The sequence below is a fragment of the Montipora capricornis genome, chromosome 10 (genome assembly GCF_036669925.1).
Source record: "Montipora capricornis isolate CH-2021 chromosome 10, ASM3666992v2, whole genome shotgun sequence".
In the NCBI taxonomy this organism is placed as follows: Eukaryota; Metazoa; Cnidaria; class Anthozoa; order Scleractinia; family Acroporidae; genus Montipora; species Montipora capricornis.
Window position 1 is genome coordinate 22,166,051 of NC_090892.1, and position 15,752 is coordinate 22,181,802.

Below are 15,752 nucleotides of genomic sequence, written 5' to 3' on the forward strand. Positions count from 1 at the left end.
GTTCATGTGACAGTCGGAATTTTAAATCAGATCCATCTGATTGGAGAAATTGCCTTGGTGAGTGTAATAATAATAAGTTGGTGTCATGTTTACCATTACGGAAGACTGTGGAAACATAAGCAAAATAACTCCGAGTAGGAAGAGCATTGTATCACGTCTGTGCTCCCAAACAGTTTTCCACTTTACTGCTGATCTGTCGACCTTTTTCCGTAATCGTTTGCTTACTATTGTCATTGGTCGAATCTATACTGGAGACATCATGTCTGGGACGACCTTGGGCAGAGAACGGTAGTTCGTCTGATAAACTGTCTATGTATAAACACGGCCAGACAAACGGATCATTCGTCCAGACGAAGTATCTGGATAGTTCGTAGGTAGGTAGGTAGACAAACGTCCGTGGATAATTCGTCTGCACGGATCATCCACCTGTATGTTATTACTGGCGAAAGATGAACATTCTAGCTTAAGAAAAAAGGCCGATTTGCGGCACATTGATCCTCTCAACTTGTATTTGTTAGCTGTGACCTGTAACTAATCACAAAACTCCTATCTTCTTGGTTGAATGATTACATTATAACTTTGTATTTTTCCCCAGCTTTGAATCCTTGTTCTCTAGACAATCGCTGTGAACAAGTTTGCTTTAAAGGAGCTGACGACTTGCAAAATGAAAAGTGTGCCTGTTTTGCAAAATACGAGTTAAACGACGATGGAGAGACATGTAGAGGTAATGACAACCACTAGTCTATCAAAGGAAAGTAAAGACACAGAGGGCCCGGGAGAGAAGGGGTTAGGACGGGATTTGTAATACATACAGAAGTCAGTTGCCCTCAACGTTTACGACTCGGACGCGTTGGCAGACGTCTCCGGAAACACAGTTTTCATTTCTTTTTCATCCAAAATTAACTGAAATGAATTCACATATTTCAAGGGCCGAATTAGGCCTACTGGTGTTTCATATAACTGATGCACTGAGGCAGGTACTCGTGATAAGCAAACTGCACCTTGTAATCCTCCCACTTACCCTTAGTAATTATTCCTCTTTTCGGACTATCTATATTTCGAATGGTTATACTACTAAGTGTCCTCATTTTAGTTAATCAAGGCACAATGTATTCGCTTGTGTTTGTGTATAAACTCCAGTGCGACAGAAAATGGACGGTCGCTGAAGGTAATAATTTCTAAATGTTGCAGCTGATCATCAGTAAGACGGAAACATTTTATGCCGGAAATATGAATCGAAAAAACCTAGGGCTAAAACAACTATCCATCAAAAGGACGTATTCACTTTTTGCTTTCACTTACAAGCTCCTTTCCGAGGAATGAACAGGAATTTACGTGTCCGCGAAATTCAGCCTCCTGCAATTACAGTTTGAATACCGTTTAATCGTGAGACTCATGCCAGGCTAAATTGTTTTGGAAACAATGGGCCAGCTGGGTTGTTATCTAAAAATGTTATTTTCGGAAAGTTAACTCCGTTAACTGTTCTGCAACATGGATTGGTTGTGTGCAACGTTTTACAAGTTATTATTGGCTGCTCCTCGCAAAGCAACTCTTATGCTCTACCCGTACTACCGAAACTAACTGTGCATCGTTATTTATCATAAGGCATTACACTCAGCAATAAAGCAAATGTAAACTAGCCAAACGAGCGTTTTCTCCGAATCACTGACTAGTCACGGTCTATTTTACTCTTAAGTCTTACAAACAAACAGTACGTAAGATGTTTGGGTAACTACAATCACAACTACATTCAGTGACAGGTAATGTCACCTGACTACGCATGACGTCATCATTTCATATGCGTTTTCTTACTTTTTTATTTCAGACATCGATGAGTGTGCAAAAGATATCGATAGTTGTGATCAGATTTGTACAAACACCCCAGGAAGTTACAATTGCTCGTGTCAAAAGGGATTTAAATTGAGTCGAGATGCATTAAACTGCCAAGGTAATCCGGTTCTTTTCATTCTTGTTACCATTATACGTGCTTGCTGAAAAAAAAAAAACATGTAACCGAAGGAAAAATGTCAGTTATCTCAATCCGGGAATATATTATGTAAAGACAATATTTCGAAAGGCACCGCCTTTCTTCACCAGGATTTCATGTAGAAGTAATGACTACGGTTTACAGAGACGTTACAATGTGAAAATGATATGGCGTGTGATGTAATGAAACACCTCAGATGAGGAATTTAACGAACTTAACGGATGCGGTACATTTATGATAATAGGAGCAATAGAAAGTAAAATAATATGATGGGAAAGAAATGTATAGGGAAAGGACGGATTTCGTTTCATTTTTCTTATTAAGATCAAAGGTTCAAGGGTGTTAGCTCTGTTTTTGAGGTAAGCTCTTCTTGTCTTGCGTACACTGATCACGATTAGATTGAATGAGTTCGAATGGAATAAATGAAATGTCTTTGGATGTCTTTGGCGGTGTGATTATCAGTGAGGAAGTGTTCTGAAACTTTGGCAGGCTTGGCAACGTTGGTAGGTTTGTCGACTGCTCTGCTTTGAGTCTTCGTTTGGTTTCTCCAGTGTATCGATCATGGCAACCATTGCATTGTACTATGTATATTTTAAGGAAAGTGCCTACTACTGTTATTGCGCATACGTTCTGCGCATCTTGAGATACTCGGATTTCCTATCGGTGATGCTTTGTAATACAGGGAAACTTTTGCGCGGTTTAAAACTATCCGGAGAAAGTAGATCTTAGCTAGTACTCTTGGTATCCAAAAAGAAAATTGGGGGTAACCATGCATTTTTCAGAGATAATTAAGCTTCCATTGGAGAAAGAACGCCACACATTGCTTTGTATTTTAAAGCTTTTTACAAACATTCATGAATTATCTTTGAAAAATGCGTGGTTACCCCCAATTTTCCTTTTGGATTTCAATAACACTTGTTAAGATCTACATTCCCTGCATAATCACACACCGGGGCAAAAATATTGTTAATTAGTAGGCTCCGTCCTTAACCTCCCCTAAGAGACCAATAATTTTAGGTCCTAAGGGAATGTCCCGGCATATGAAGCTTAAAAGTCCTTTAGCGCTTTCACGTCTTCTTTGCTTTTACCACAGGCCCGTAGGCTGGGGTGGTTTCGGGGGGCCGGGGGGGGGGGGGTGCGGTTGGGGGGAGTCGGACGAAGCCCCCACTGTCAGACGTCGTCCGCTTAAATAAGCCTGCGTATGCAAATATTAAAGTTTAGTTATCTCATCTATACCTAACTCAAACTACGTATATTTTTTTTAATTTTTAAATCAAAACTAGTGAACAGCACACTGCGAACTGTTCTTGTAAAACTTGTTTTATTCTCACACGCGTTCTTCACGGAGCTTTACAAGAAATGCTCTACGCCTGTATTTATAAGCCATATTTGCGGCTATTTCATACTGGGGCCATAAACCAAGAAGGCTTGGCCGGATTTAAGAACGAGAACAGGTGAAGTTGTGAACTATGTTGGCAAGGTGGGATAAAGATTTGGGGGCCATTGTTTTAGTCTACGAAAGTTAGACGAAACGCGTCGGAGAATAAAACATGTTTTACAAGAACGGTTCGCAGTGTGCTTCTCCCTAGTTTTAGTTTACAAATTGCGCTGCCTTAACTGAACTGCATTAGAGCATCGATGCTTAACAAGCCTCGCGCTTCTCCACGTCATTTACGACACCACCGTGGGCCTTGATGTGATAGTAAATACCAATGCGCGCCTACTTCTCAAAAGAACTGGAAAACCTTTTGTTACCATACGTTCCAGTTCAGCACTGTTATCACTGATAAAAAGAATAAGGGAACGTCGTTATTATTGCTTTTTCAAATACAAACGACAAGAGAGTTTGGGAACAGCAAAGGGGCTTTATTGCGGGCTTTTGCAAACACGAGCAGCACTGTAAGCCGATGGGAACCGAGCCGTCGTCGTCCTCGTTTCGTAAGCTCCCTATTAATACAACTAGAACTGTTTCGTCCGTTTAAAGAGAAAACGACCCTACCCGCATCAAAACCATCAGGTTAACACTCGTGGAGGATATCATACATAACGGTGAAAATGATTTAAACGCAACTACTACCGGCGATTTCCGCCTAATGCATTGAATATTAAACTACAAACACAACTGTATGTAAATCATCTTGTCTTTAAACTACAACTACTGCCAATGAAAAACCAAGCGATAAAAGAGCTGTCCATCAAAATTTTCCATAGGGTGCGGCAAGGAACTAAAGGCCTGCTTGATTACTATGTCTTCGCTTTTGCCATCGTTACCGCAGAAGCATAAGGATAGCCTTCAACACGAAAACGTGTTGAGATTCTCGCACAAGTTTGTTTCCGGGACTCTTCAGTGAGATTTCGGTTGGTCCTAGCCTAAAGTAAAGGAGGGGGTTGAGAACCAAGATTTCCTGAAGTAGACAATATTCCAGACCAGCTCCTTACAAAATTCACGTTTGCTCTCTCTTAATACCATGAATACTTTTACAATTACCCTCCAGATATTAACGAGTGTATAGATGAAGACTTGTTCAATTGCACAGACGAGTTCCACAAGTGCGTCAACACACGAGGATTTTACAAATGCGAATGTGATAATAACCTATACTTCATTGACGGAAAATGCAGAGGTAAATTGTAAAAGTAATTAACTCTTTCTTTGCGGAATTACAAAGAGGGTAAAACACATAGAAACTGAGTTAAACAGTGAAATTCATCCATTTGACGTATGAGAAGACTAGCTGTATCGGATAATGCCTTGTCTATATGACAGCAACTCTATCTCGATTTCCTCTACTACAATTATTGCTTGATTGCAACCACGCGATCAAACGGTTATACTGGTGTAAAAAAATCAGGAAGTGGTCTTACGGTTCTAATAACTTAGGAATCAAATATTACCTCAGTCTAATATTCAAAGGACATTAAACTGTATTGATCTTCACTTATGCCGTGCCGATGATCTATGCACAATGCTGGATCAATACAAACAGTGATAAGAATAAACACACCACTGTTAGGACAGATCAAACAAAGTTCACAAAGGCATTCTCTTCAAAATCGAACTACGGTCGGCCAAACACAGCATGATCAGCAACAAGCCCAAAACAACTTTCTGTGTCTGCTTTCCAGTTCGAGCACTGATCACGCTAGGTTTGGCCGACCGTAGTTCCATTTTGAAGAGAATGTCTTTGTGAGCGTTGTTTGGTCTGTACTAACAGTGGTGTGTTTATGCTTATCACTTTTTGTGTTGATCCAACGTACGCGTAATGCATAGATTGTTACACGGCATTGCAGTTTTTATAAATTAATTTATAAATTAAGTGATGTGGATTGATTTATTAACCTTCATGGGTACTGTGACATCTGGTGCAAACTAGCCTGCGTAGCAGCCGTTTCCTTTCCTTTTCCAAACGCTCGCGAAAGAGACGAAAACTGCGAGACGAAAACTGCGAGAGATTGCGACAAATAAGGAGTAGGGGGAGGGGCACCCCGTCCCCACTTCTCTCTATTTTTTTGCTCACGCCAGGCGCTCGTCCGCTAGCTTTATCGTTCTCTTGTCCGATCTCCGCCTGGAAAAGGAAAGGAAACGGCTGCTACGCAGGCTGGGTGCAAACCGCCAATATAATATATGCCCTATAATTGTTAAGCATCTTTGAGACTACTGGTAAGTTTTTCTGTGCTATTCTTTTAAGCTTTTGATACCCTTTGACCCTTTTAATCAACCATATTAATTTCTTTTAAACAATATCAATTATTTGCATTATTTAAAAGATTCACTAGCTGGAGCATCAATATGGGATACTAACATGATTGACTTCATGTCATTTGCTAAATAACCTCTATTTTGCTGTCTTGGGTGCTTGTTGTTTCTTTCTCCTCGCAGTAAAAGTCGTATTGTTAAGGAAAGCACATTACTTTTGTGAACAGGCCTGGCAAAAAATCAAACAGCTCCAGTTCCTACGCTAACTCCACCACGGGTTCCATCAATAACAGAGCAAGAGCAGACAGTAGAGATGTCACTTACAGCAGATGATGACGTAAGTAAATAAAGCCGCTCTGTAACCATCTCATTTTGGGATAAGGTTCCTCTTTTCCTAAATAGCAAAATCAGAAGCCGAGAGTTTCAGTTTCAAAAACCTCCCAGCTCATCTAACTCCCTATTAACCACGAGTTCACTCCATTATGACTGAATGTGTGAATTTGGATTTTCCTGTCTTTGATCAGTTTAAATGGGACTTCAACACCGACACCTCTTTTAAAGATACAATGGCGTCTGTTACGTCCGACTACTGTGAAAGCAGAAGAACCGAATGTGCACTTAAAGACCAAAAACGAAAAAGGTATGTTCTTTTCCTTATTCTCGTCGTCTTTTTTGTCGTCATCGTTGGATTCCTCGCATCATTTGATATGCACGCTTTAAATACGAGCTGAGAAAATATACGTGTTAGTTCAGTGTCTCTTCTAGGTAGGTTAATATTTTTCATAGTATCTTATTCTCATAATTTTGTATGGAAGGGGAAATGGAATGTGAAAATGGGATATGTTTACCCACGGAACACCTTGAGAGCGCTCAGGAGCTCGTTCAACATGTGTCCGTGCATTCCGGATCCAATTGGAATTTGGCAGTGTTGGTTTATGAGGAGAGGGGAAAACCGGAGTACCCGGAGAAAAACTCAACAAACAAACCCAACCCACATATGATGCCGGGACCGGGAATCGAACCCCGGGCCACATTGGTGGGAAACGATTATTATTCCACTATTACGTCACTTTACCATTTTTGGTCAAGAGATCGCGCAAGGTATGAGACGGTAACACATTACAGTGTCCAGTTTGACCGGTTTAGAACATTGCAAATACGGACGGAACGAGAAGAAGAAGAAGTTGTTTCCAACACGATGCAAACCCGGAGAATTTAGCTTGTCGTTGCTTGTCACTCGTTATTTCGTTTATCCAATCAAATAAAGGGCATTTGAATGCTTTCGTCTGTGTAGCTGTCTTCGTCATTCGCAGGCACCAATTGATATGATTCTCCGTCAATGCAGGAATAAGCCAAAATACTAGAAAATGGCGTAATATATAGTGGAATAATAAATCTCTCATTGAAAGGTTTAACATATAATACGTGCGGATATTTTGCTTGTTGCTCGTATTATTTCCGATTCAACGAGCAAAATGTCCGCACGTATTATATGTTAAAACATTCAGTACGGGTGTATGTAATTTTCATCGTATTTCTCACTATATAGTACGCGCACTATGATTGGCTAATTTAGCAGACCATATTATACAGTAAGGCCCTTTGTCCTGCCCGCTAAATTTGGAATTCTGATGCGACATTTTTCAGCAAGTTTTCCATGTTTATGTGAACTTTTTGAAACATGCAAGCAACTATTTCAAAAAGGCAATAAGATTTACTCGTTCTTTTCAGATTTTGACGCCTGCGGTTTGCTATTCATTTGTGGCAGCTGGACGCTCCGCTTGACTTCAAGTAGTTTCCGTTCCCGCTCGCCCGATTACCGCAATAATAAATACTTTTACTTACCTCGTTTTGACGGTCCGTGCTGTAAGTTACGGCGGTTGCTCGATTTTTTTTCCGGTTGATTTATGGTCCGCGTGCTTCGCGTTCGGGCCATAAAAAAACGCGGTCCGTACCTTAAAGTATGAACCTGGAACTTGGATTGGACCAGGAGTTGGGTTGTAGGAGGCACATATCTTCTGCTTCATGCAACATCCATAAATCGCACAACATTTTCATAAGGGCCTCTACTATGAGGAACTCCCTTTTTAATCCAATAGACCTTTTTGGCGTCCGTCGTTTCGAGAAGTGAGGAGATAATTTTATAATTTTAAATATGTTCTTACTTCCTGGTAATTGTGTTGGCACATCCTTCCTTGATTCTTGAAAAATATATATTTCCTTTTCAGTCATGCGTGATTGATCAATAAACTTACTGACTGACCGACCAACCAACCGACGTCTGGGTTTTTGGTTGGCCAGGTACTAACTATGGCTCGCGAATTTGTGTTGAATGGTTGGATGGATGGACGAAGAGAGAAAATATATTAGAAATTAAGAATTCAAAGTTATTAGGTTTATTCATTTGTTTTTTTCTCCCCTTAGACGTGAAGTCATTTTCGAGCTGTATGAGCCTGATCAAGTCCACCTCCTTCCTGGTTATCCTAGCAACGTTTCGGGTTCTCTTCAAGTCGCCTTCTACGTCCAGCAGCCCGCGGGACTCTTCATCGGTAATACCTCTGTATTACCAAGCAACACATTACTTCAAATTGTTGAATCGTTCAAGTCAGAACTTGAAAACGCTATTGGAGCGAACATTACCAGTGTCAAAGCGACATTTGCATATACGACGCCCTTGCCGACGACACAAGTACAGGAATCTGATCATGAAAGCAGCAACAGTACCAACATGATTGCGATTGGTGTTTCTGTTGCAGTGTTTACATTGCTTTTAGTTGTTTGCATTGTCATCTTCGTTTGGCGGTGAGTTCCCTTCATTCACTACGTTTTGTTTTTCTTCGGAGAGTGTAATTTGCAGGTTGCAGGTCATAGGTTGCAGGTTAGATTTCGCCTAAAGATTTCCACAAGTACCTTTGTATAGTCTCAATTCATTTGAATAGTTGACTTACTGTTCGGTGAGGTCCATTGTTTGTCAAAGTGTGACAACATCAAGTTTATTGTTTTTCCAGCAATGTCTTGGAGTGCTAAGATGGCGGACATCGTGAATGAGGGCTCTTTGGCAGCATATTTTGTTTTGTTTTTTCACAGTTACACGACTAGACAGCGCAAAAAATATACTGGAAGTTTATTGGTAGCAGTGAATTAATGTTCAACTCTCAACGTGTTCCAACTCAGCGCGGTGTCGATTGCACGAACATGGACTTCGCTGAAAATTATCTGAAATATTAAAATGAATTGAAACTATGGGTGCGTTCCTTTGGAATAATCCGAAAAAGGATCACTGATCCAAGATCACTAGGATCATGTTGCATCAAAGGAACCGATGAATCCAGTCTGAGAAAGGATTTTTCGGTTCCTTTGATGCACCATGACCCAAATGATCTTGGATCACTGATCTTTTTTGGATCATCCCAAAGGAACGCACCCTATGTCAACGGTACTTCAAGAAATCTTTAAGTGAAATTCTGACGAGCAACCCGTAACCTGCAACCTGAAAATTACATCCTCCGGTATTCAAACTTCTCAACCGCAAAAGACCAAAAACCTGAAGATCAAGGTCAAAAAACCTGGCCCCAGCATGTAATTTGGGGTTTCGACAAAACACTGACCCCCGGTTAACTGACCCCCTTACTGACCCCCCTACTGACCCCCTAAAAAATCAATGGGAAAATGAATACTGCTTACTTTAGCCTCAACATCCCTTTTTAAACAGCATTGTTCAACAGTATTTAAGTCTAAGCACCCATTTTAAAAAGGTTAGTTTTCGATTATTGTTGTGATGGCCGATTACTTCATGTAAGCTAACCTTTTTAAAATGGGTGCTTAGACTTAAATATTGCTGAACAATGCTGTTTAAAAAGGGTTTTTGAGGCTTAAGTAAGCAGTATTCATTTTCGCATTGATTTTATAGGGGGTCAGTAGGGGGGTCAGTAAGGGAGTCAGTTGACCAGAGGTCAGTGTTTTGTCGAAACCCTGTAATTTGAAGGGTGGATAGTGCTATCCATTGGATAAATCACTATTCCCTGGATAACCCAATTGTTTTTGCAAGTGTTTATCCGCTGGATAGTGATTTATTTGGTGGGTATAGTGTTATCCACCTTTTGAACAACCGAGGCGTCAAAAAGAATTAAAAACAGTTCATCAAAATATTATTTCTTGTTTCTGTTTAGCATCGTTTTCCGCCATCTTTACAAAGTCGACGAAACGCATCTTTATGTAACAATTAACGATAACCTTATTTGGCATTTGTCTTCTAATTATGGTTGTGAGGTCCGTGTCTTGTCAACCAATCCATCAAATATGACAAATACTACACTACAGAATTGGTGCCAAAAAAAAACAAATTTACAAGGTAGAAAAGGAAATATTCCAGGAAAGTGTATTCCATCGGCCTGTGAATCTGATTACGGTGAATTGCCTCGTGATCATAGTGAGACTGTGAGATTGCCCTAAACTCTTTTAGCCACGGAAGCATGGAAGGAGTACGTAGAATCCTCGGTAGTTTGCTAAGTGTCATGCCATCTTTTAGAGAAATAAGAGATTTGCTTCCTCTGTCGCACGGCTCTAATTTTATTTCGGAACAAGAACTTTTAGTTCTCTACGAGGAATATTAGCCTGCCAACTTGACCTTTCCACAATCTTCGTATGGCGGGTTTCACCTTACTGCGCTTTTCAATAACATGCGAACTCTTAAATTCAAACGGTCAACCCGCCGACAAATGCGTTTTTCGCTACCGTCAATCAAATGTTCGGCGGCTCCGAAGCTTCCGACTACTGTCGAGCGCGCAGTAATCAAATCACATCGTTGAGCCCAGTTCAGTCAACATAGTCGGAAGCTGGGAGGAGCCACCGAACATTTGATTGAAGGTAGCGAAAAACGCATTTGTCGATTGAGCTTTGAATTGTAGAGTCCGCATGTTATTGAAAGGCGCAGTAAGTTAATGACATGGAAGACGATGAATGTTTGCCGAAGTTTCGTGATAAAAAGCAAGATTTGGAGACCCTTCAGAGGCTTTGCAAATACCAGGAACACGACATCATATTGCCGACTCCATTCCTTCATGCGCCTAAAATCAACAAAATTATCTGCATATTTTGAACTCGCTCTCCCTACTCAAATGCTGATATATGTATATACATGAGTTTAAATTGTTTAATTAAATACTTTCATCTTGGATAAAGACAAGCGAAAATCCGCGGCGAGAAATGTGAAAGCTCAGACAAATCTTGAAATGTCTGGTGAAAGCTGATAAGCTTTACAATACTAAAAGGTTCGCACCTCTGCTACCGCATTTTGAGCTCAAAATCGACAAATAATTTAGTTTTCTTTTTTGGAAAACACCAAAGAAGATCAAAAAGGGATAAAATGCCTCTATCTTGCCATTTGGGTTGAAACACTAATATATTAAGTATGTCAAGTACAACAAAATACCACTATGGCCGACCATGATCTCCTACGGAAGCGTACTACGGATAGAAATCACAATCGGTGACGAAATTGGTTGAGACAGTTTGCCAACAGAACACACTGGCAACGACACTTCCATCGTTTTGAAGGAAAAATAGTCCAAAAAGTACTTTTCCGGGATACCCCTCCCTCTTCCCCCTAATCAATGTTGTACCGCTGTTGTCAAGGCTCGTAGGAAACTGAAAACAACACTAAATTGTCCCGGGGCTGATGGGGAGGGCGGCATTTTCTCGCCGAGCTTGAAATAGACCCTAAAGGATAAGAGTGTCTCAATAATTTTGACGCCGATTGCAGGTGACCTACGCGCGACGGGAAAAATTTCACTTCCGGTCACTGCACTAGTCAATTACGTAGTCCTTGCTTAAAGTCCCTAGTGACAGATGATGCGATGGCGAGCCAAAAAAACCTTCTATCAACTTGGAATTGTTGGGGGTGGGGTGGGTAGAAACCCGCTTCTCGTCCTGATCCGTTTCAAAATGGCGACTTTTGTTTTTACAAGATGCTTGCACTCGATAGTGCATCATTATTAGCTTAGTACGTTTTTCATTAAACAAATGACGTCAAGGTCAATTGACCATTAATTTTTGTTGCACGAATGACTCCACTTCATTTGGCATCAATCATGACACATTAGGAACCTTAGGGCCTTCACAGATGAGCCAAGTTGTTATCGACGACTCTTTCCAGCCGACAACTTAATTAAATCGACAAATGTTAGTGTTAAGAAATGCTTTTCCACATACGAAATGTTTAGTTGTCGATAACCGGTACGTTTTGCCGGAGCCTGGGAAAATAGCGACAAGAAATGAAAAAACGCCGAAAAAAAATCGTTTGCGTCACTGCAAACACAGGCGTTCCCTGTGAGGGAAAGCTAAATATGGCGAAAAGTATATTAGGATTTTTTATGGAAATCCCGGTATATAAAGGAATTAAGAAGGTAAATTATGTGGAAACATTCTCAAATAAAAAGGCTTACCTTATTATCATTGTGGGTCGCTTCATTCCCGAGTGGTTTATTTTTCCAGATTCAACGCGATTTTAGCCAGACTTCGGTTACTCGTTTTCGCCAACGGTGTTGATAAAATCCCAAGGCCGCACACTCCATTCTGGGCAGCCCACCACATTGAGTCAAATGTTCTTTAATAAAATATCAGGACCCAAGAGAATAAAAAATGTGTCGTTCACAGACAACGGTCTAGCACCGTTGATTCTAAAGTTCGATGTGTCCAACCTTGCTTGTCCAAAACATATTTCGGAAGGTTTTTTCTTTCCATCGAGTGTACAAACTACCGCCTGAGGTCACTCGCAGGGCTACTATTGCGTTTTCGGTGGCTTGAAATGAAAGTTTAATATTTGTCAGTCACAGTGGAATTGTAACCCGTAACCGTGGGAACATTTTATTAAGGGATCTTTGACTCAATTTGGTGGGCTCCCCAGATTGGAGTGTACAGCCTTGGGATTTTATGATACTGCTGGTAACCGAGCAATTTAAAAATGGCTCAAATCGCGTTGAATCTGGAAAAAAACACACAGGAATGAAGCGATCCACAACGGCATATAATTATCTTCTTAAGTCTTTTATAAATCGGGATTCCCATACAAATCCTAATTTCTTTGAGTCTTCGTTTGGTTTCTCCAACGATTGCATTGTACCATCAAGATAACGTTTTGGAGTTGCAGTTCAAGCAATGAGTAAGGAAGTGGTGACGTAGAAACCGCTTTTGGGGAGACGAAACTCGAGTCACTACCGCACCTTTTTTGAACTGTTCTGTGAATGAAGAGTTGACCGTTGTCGTTTGACGGAGGAGGTTTTGCCATTCCCCGTGTAACCGTGAAAATGACAGAAAGAGTGGGTCGCTGTTTAGTCAGATAACACCCTTGAACCTTTGGGTCTTACTAAGAAAGATGAAATGTAGTCCATTCTTTCACTATATACTTCTTTATCATTATATCATTCATAGTTAATAGTATATAGGGGACCGGTTTTGAAGCTTGGCAAACATCAAAGGAGCAAACAAAGATCCCAAGATTTAGGTTGGAAAGTCCACGACCGTGCACAATCTTTTGTTTTGCGCTCATATGCTAGGCATGAATTACGTAACCAACACGTTTCTATTGGTTAGTTCCTCAGTACGGAGTAAACAGCTATTGTGTTTTGTGCACGGTCAAGGCCAAAAAAAGAGAACAAAAACCTACAACAAAGAAATTTGTCGGGTTTCATAACCGTTCCCCTCTATTGACTATGTATCATTTCAGTTTTTATCATTTCTACGGTTGCTATTATTAGTATTTATTATTAATGTACTACATCCGTTAAGTCCGTTAAATTCCTTATCTTAATTACAGTATAATATTACGCGTCTCTTTTAACCGTCGTCAATACTAGTAATTGAAATCCTGATAAAGAAAGGCAGTGCATTTCGAAATACTGTCTTTATACTATAGCTAGCAGTAATTAATGATTCGATTCCTGTTTTGTCACCGACGAGGCATTTGAAAGTAGTTGTATGTTTTGGGGAGAATTTTTTTTGTACCCTTTCTAGTATTTGTTCAGTAAACAATTATGGTCAGGAATACATGCGTTATATAATAGACCGTATTCATAAATGGCGGCTAAGTAATTATTCTTTTGTCTTTATGCTAATCATCGTAACTAGCCTCGTAAACACGAGCAAAATTCAAAAGAATTTTTGTTCCAAAGTGAGGCTAATAGGATGACTAGCACAAAGACAAAAGACTAATTTCTTGACCGCCATTTATGAATACGGTCTATGCAATGTCAGTTTTGTGGGATATCAGTAGCCTTTCTTGCTGGATAGCTAAACAGCGCATCTGCCCAGCGTGTAAAGCACGGGATATTGCCGAACGGTCACCCACCCAGGTGGTAACCCCATCTAACAGGACTTGACTTCTCTTGGGCAAGTCGTAACACTATCACATGAAATCTGTACCCGAGGGTCATCCTGCGGAACTCACACAATTAGAATGCGTTCCGCTTGAACCACAGGGAGCCCACACAAGCTGTTTGTGTAGCCGATTGTTATTTTATAGTAAATGTACTAGATTTACCGTTTGCCTCACCTATAGCGATATATCGCTAACTATGTATCTAATTCGATGATAAATAAACGTTGAATTACGTTGGTATATAGTCGTCCTTTTGCCTCAAAAGTGGTTTTTTAAGCGATTTTGAATGATTTGGAATTCGCCGTTGACTGTTACTATTATAGAAGTAACAGTCAACGGCGAACTCAAAATCGCTCAAAAAGCCACTTTTGAGGCAACAGGACGACTATATACAACAGGTAAGGTAATTCAACGTTTATTTATCATTGAATTATATACATAGTTATCGATATATCGCTATAGGTGAGGCAAACGGTCAATCTAGTACATTTACTGTATAATAACAATCGGCTACACAAACAGCTTGTGTGCGCCCCCTGTGCTCGAACGCAATGATATATTCCTTCGCTATATCAGCCTTGCTTTTTTTTTAGCTTTTTATAACATCTATATTGCTGATTAGGTCCTTCACCAGGATTCAGTGCGTCTGTTTTGTTACGCTGATCCTTGCTCAAGTTGTATGTTCTTTTCTCCTTTGTTTTTAGTGTAAAAAAGAACCGCGCAAAAGCTGTGATTCGACCAGTTGACGAAGATTACCTTCCAAGAACTCCAATACAAGTCCGTGCGATGAAATATGCATTTGTAGAGTAGGCCGTGTAAATTAATACGCCACGTTTTAAAAGATATTATTTAAAAAAACAAGAAATTAAATATTTTCTTTCTTAAAACTGAAATTTCGTTACAAAACGGCAAAGTTCTTTATTCTTTCACATTTTTTTACTTAAACAGGTTTTTAAAGAAAATTCCAGCTATTTGCCGTGTAAAGTATCAAAAAACGAAAGATTGAACATAAATGAGACGCGATTCATTTTACATTAACATTTCATAAGTTTATGCAATTATAGCCTCATTGACGGAGCGCTAGGTTTGCCAGGACATTCGCTTTCTCTTTAACAAAGGTCACACTGTTAAAGACATGTGACAAACGTTCATCATTGTCATCGAACATTAATCAACATTAAAGTTTTAACTTAAAATATATAAAAATATGGAAAATCGCTACCATATTATTTAATTATTTAATTAATAAACAACAGAAAAGGACACGATATTTTGCATTGATTGGGGGAGGGGTTGTTCATTAGAATATTCGACAAATACATTCATCGCTTCTTACATACACAGTTCACAACTTTCAGCAATTATAAGCAGTTATTATATTTAAATTAACAAAAAACGAGGTTTACCAAGTAAACTTTATTTCGACGTCTTCAACTTAAGTCCTGAGTTCTGCAGTATAGCAAGACAAATGAATAGGCCATTTCCAAGAAAGCTTCATCTCGGTTTCAAAACGACTTTGAGTTCTAGTTTTCATATAAACTGAACTTAATGATTTTCATACTAAGGACTTCTCTCCTCCACTCCTCTTGATAAAGGAGCTATGGCGATCCAAAAGTGGCCAAATTTCCTCTGAACTTCTTTGATATGTCTCCCCCAGCTGGCTGAGGCTGGAGCACCCGAACTGGTAATCGAGA

The 15,752-nt window shown here is 39.9% G+C and overlaps 1 protein-coding gene across 1 annotated transcript in view; it reads left to right on the top strand.

The window, feature by feature from the left end:
* Positions 1 to 15,313, top strand: part of LOC138022397 (mucin-like protein) — a 50,123-nt gene extending 34,810 nt beyond the window's left edge. The window contains exons 14-21 of the mRNA XM_068869525.1: positions 1 to 57; positions 596 to 724; positions 1,826 to 1,948; positions 4,483 to 4,611; positions 5,912 to 6,021; positions 6,209 to 6,324; positions 8,109 to 8,486; positions 14,763 to 15,313. The exon at positions 1 to 57 is cut by the window's left edge and continues 69 nt beyond it. Of these exons, the coding sequence (XP_068725626.1) occupies positions 1 to 57; positions 596 to 724; positions 1,826 to 1,948; positions 4,483 to 4,611; positions 5,912 to 6,021; positions 6,209 to 6,324; positions 8,109 to 8,486; positions 14,763 to 14,868 (1,148 nt within the window). The 3' untranslated portion in view covers positions 14,869 to 15,313. The remainder of the gene's footprint in view (positions 58 to 595; positions 725 to 1,825; positions 1,949 to 4,482; positions 4,612 to 5,911; positions 6,022 to 6,208; positions 6,325 to 8,108; positions 8,487 to 14,762) is intronic.
* Positions 15,314 to 15,752: the final 439 nt, after the last annotated feature.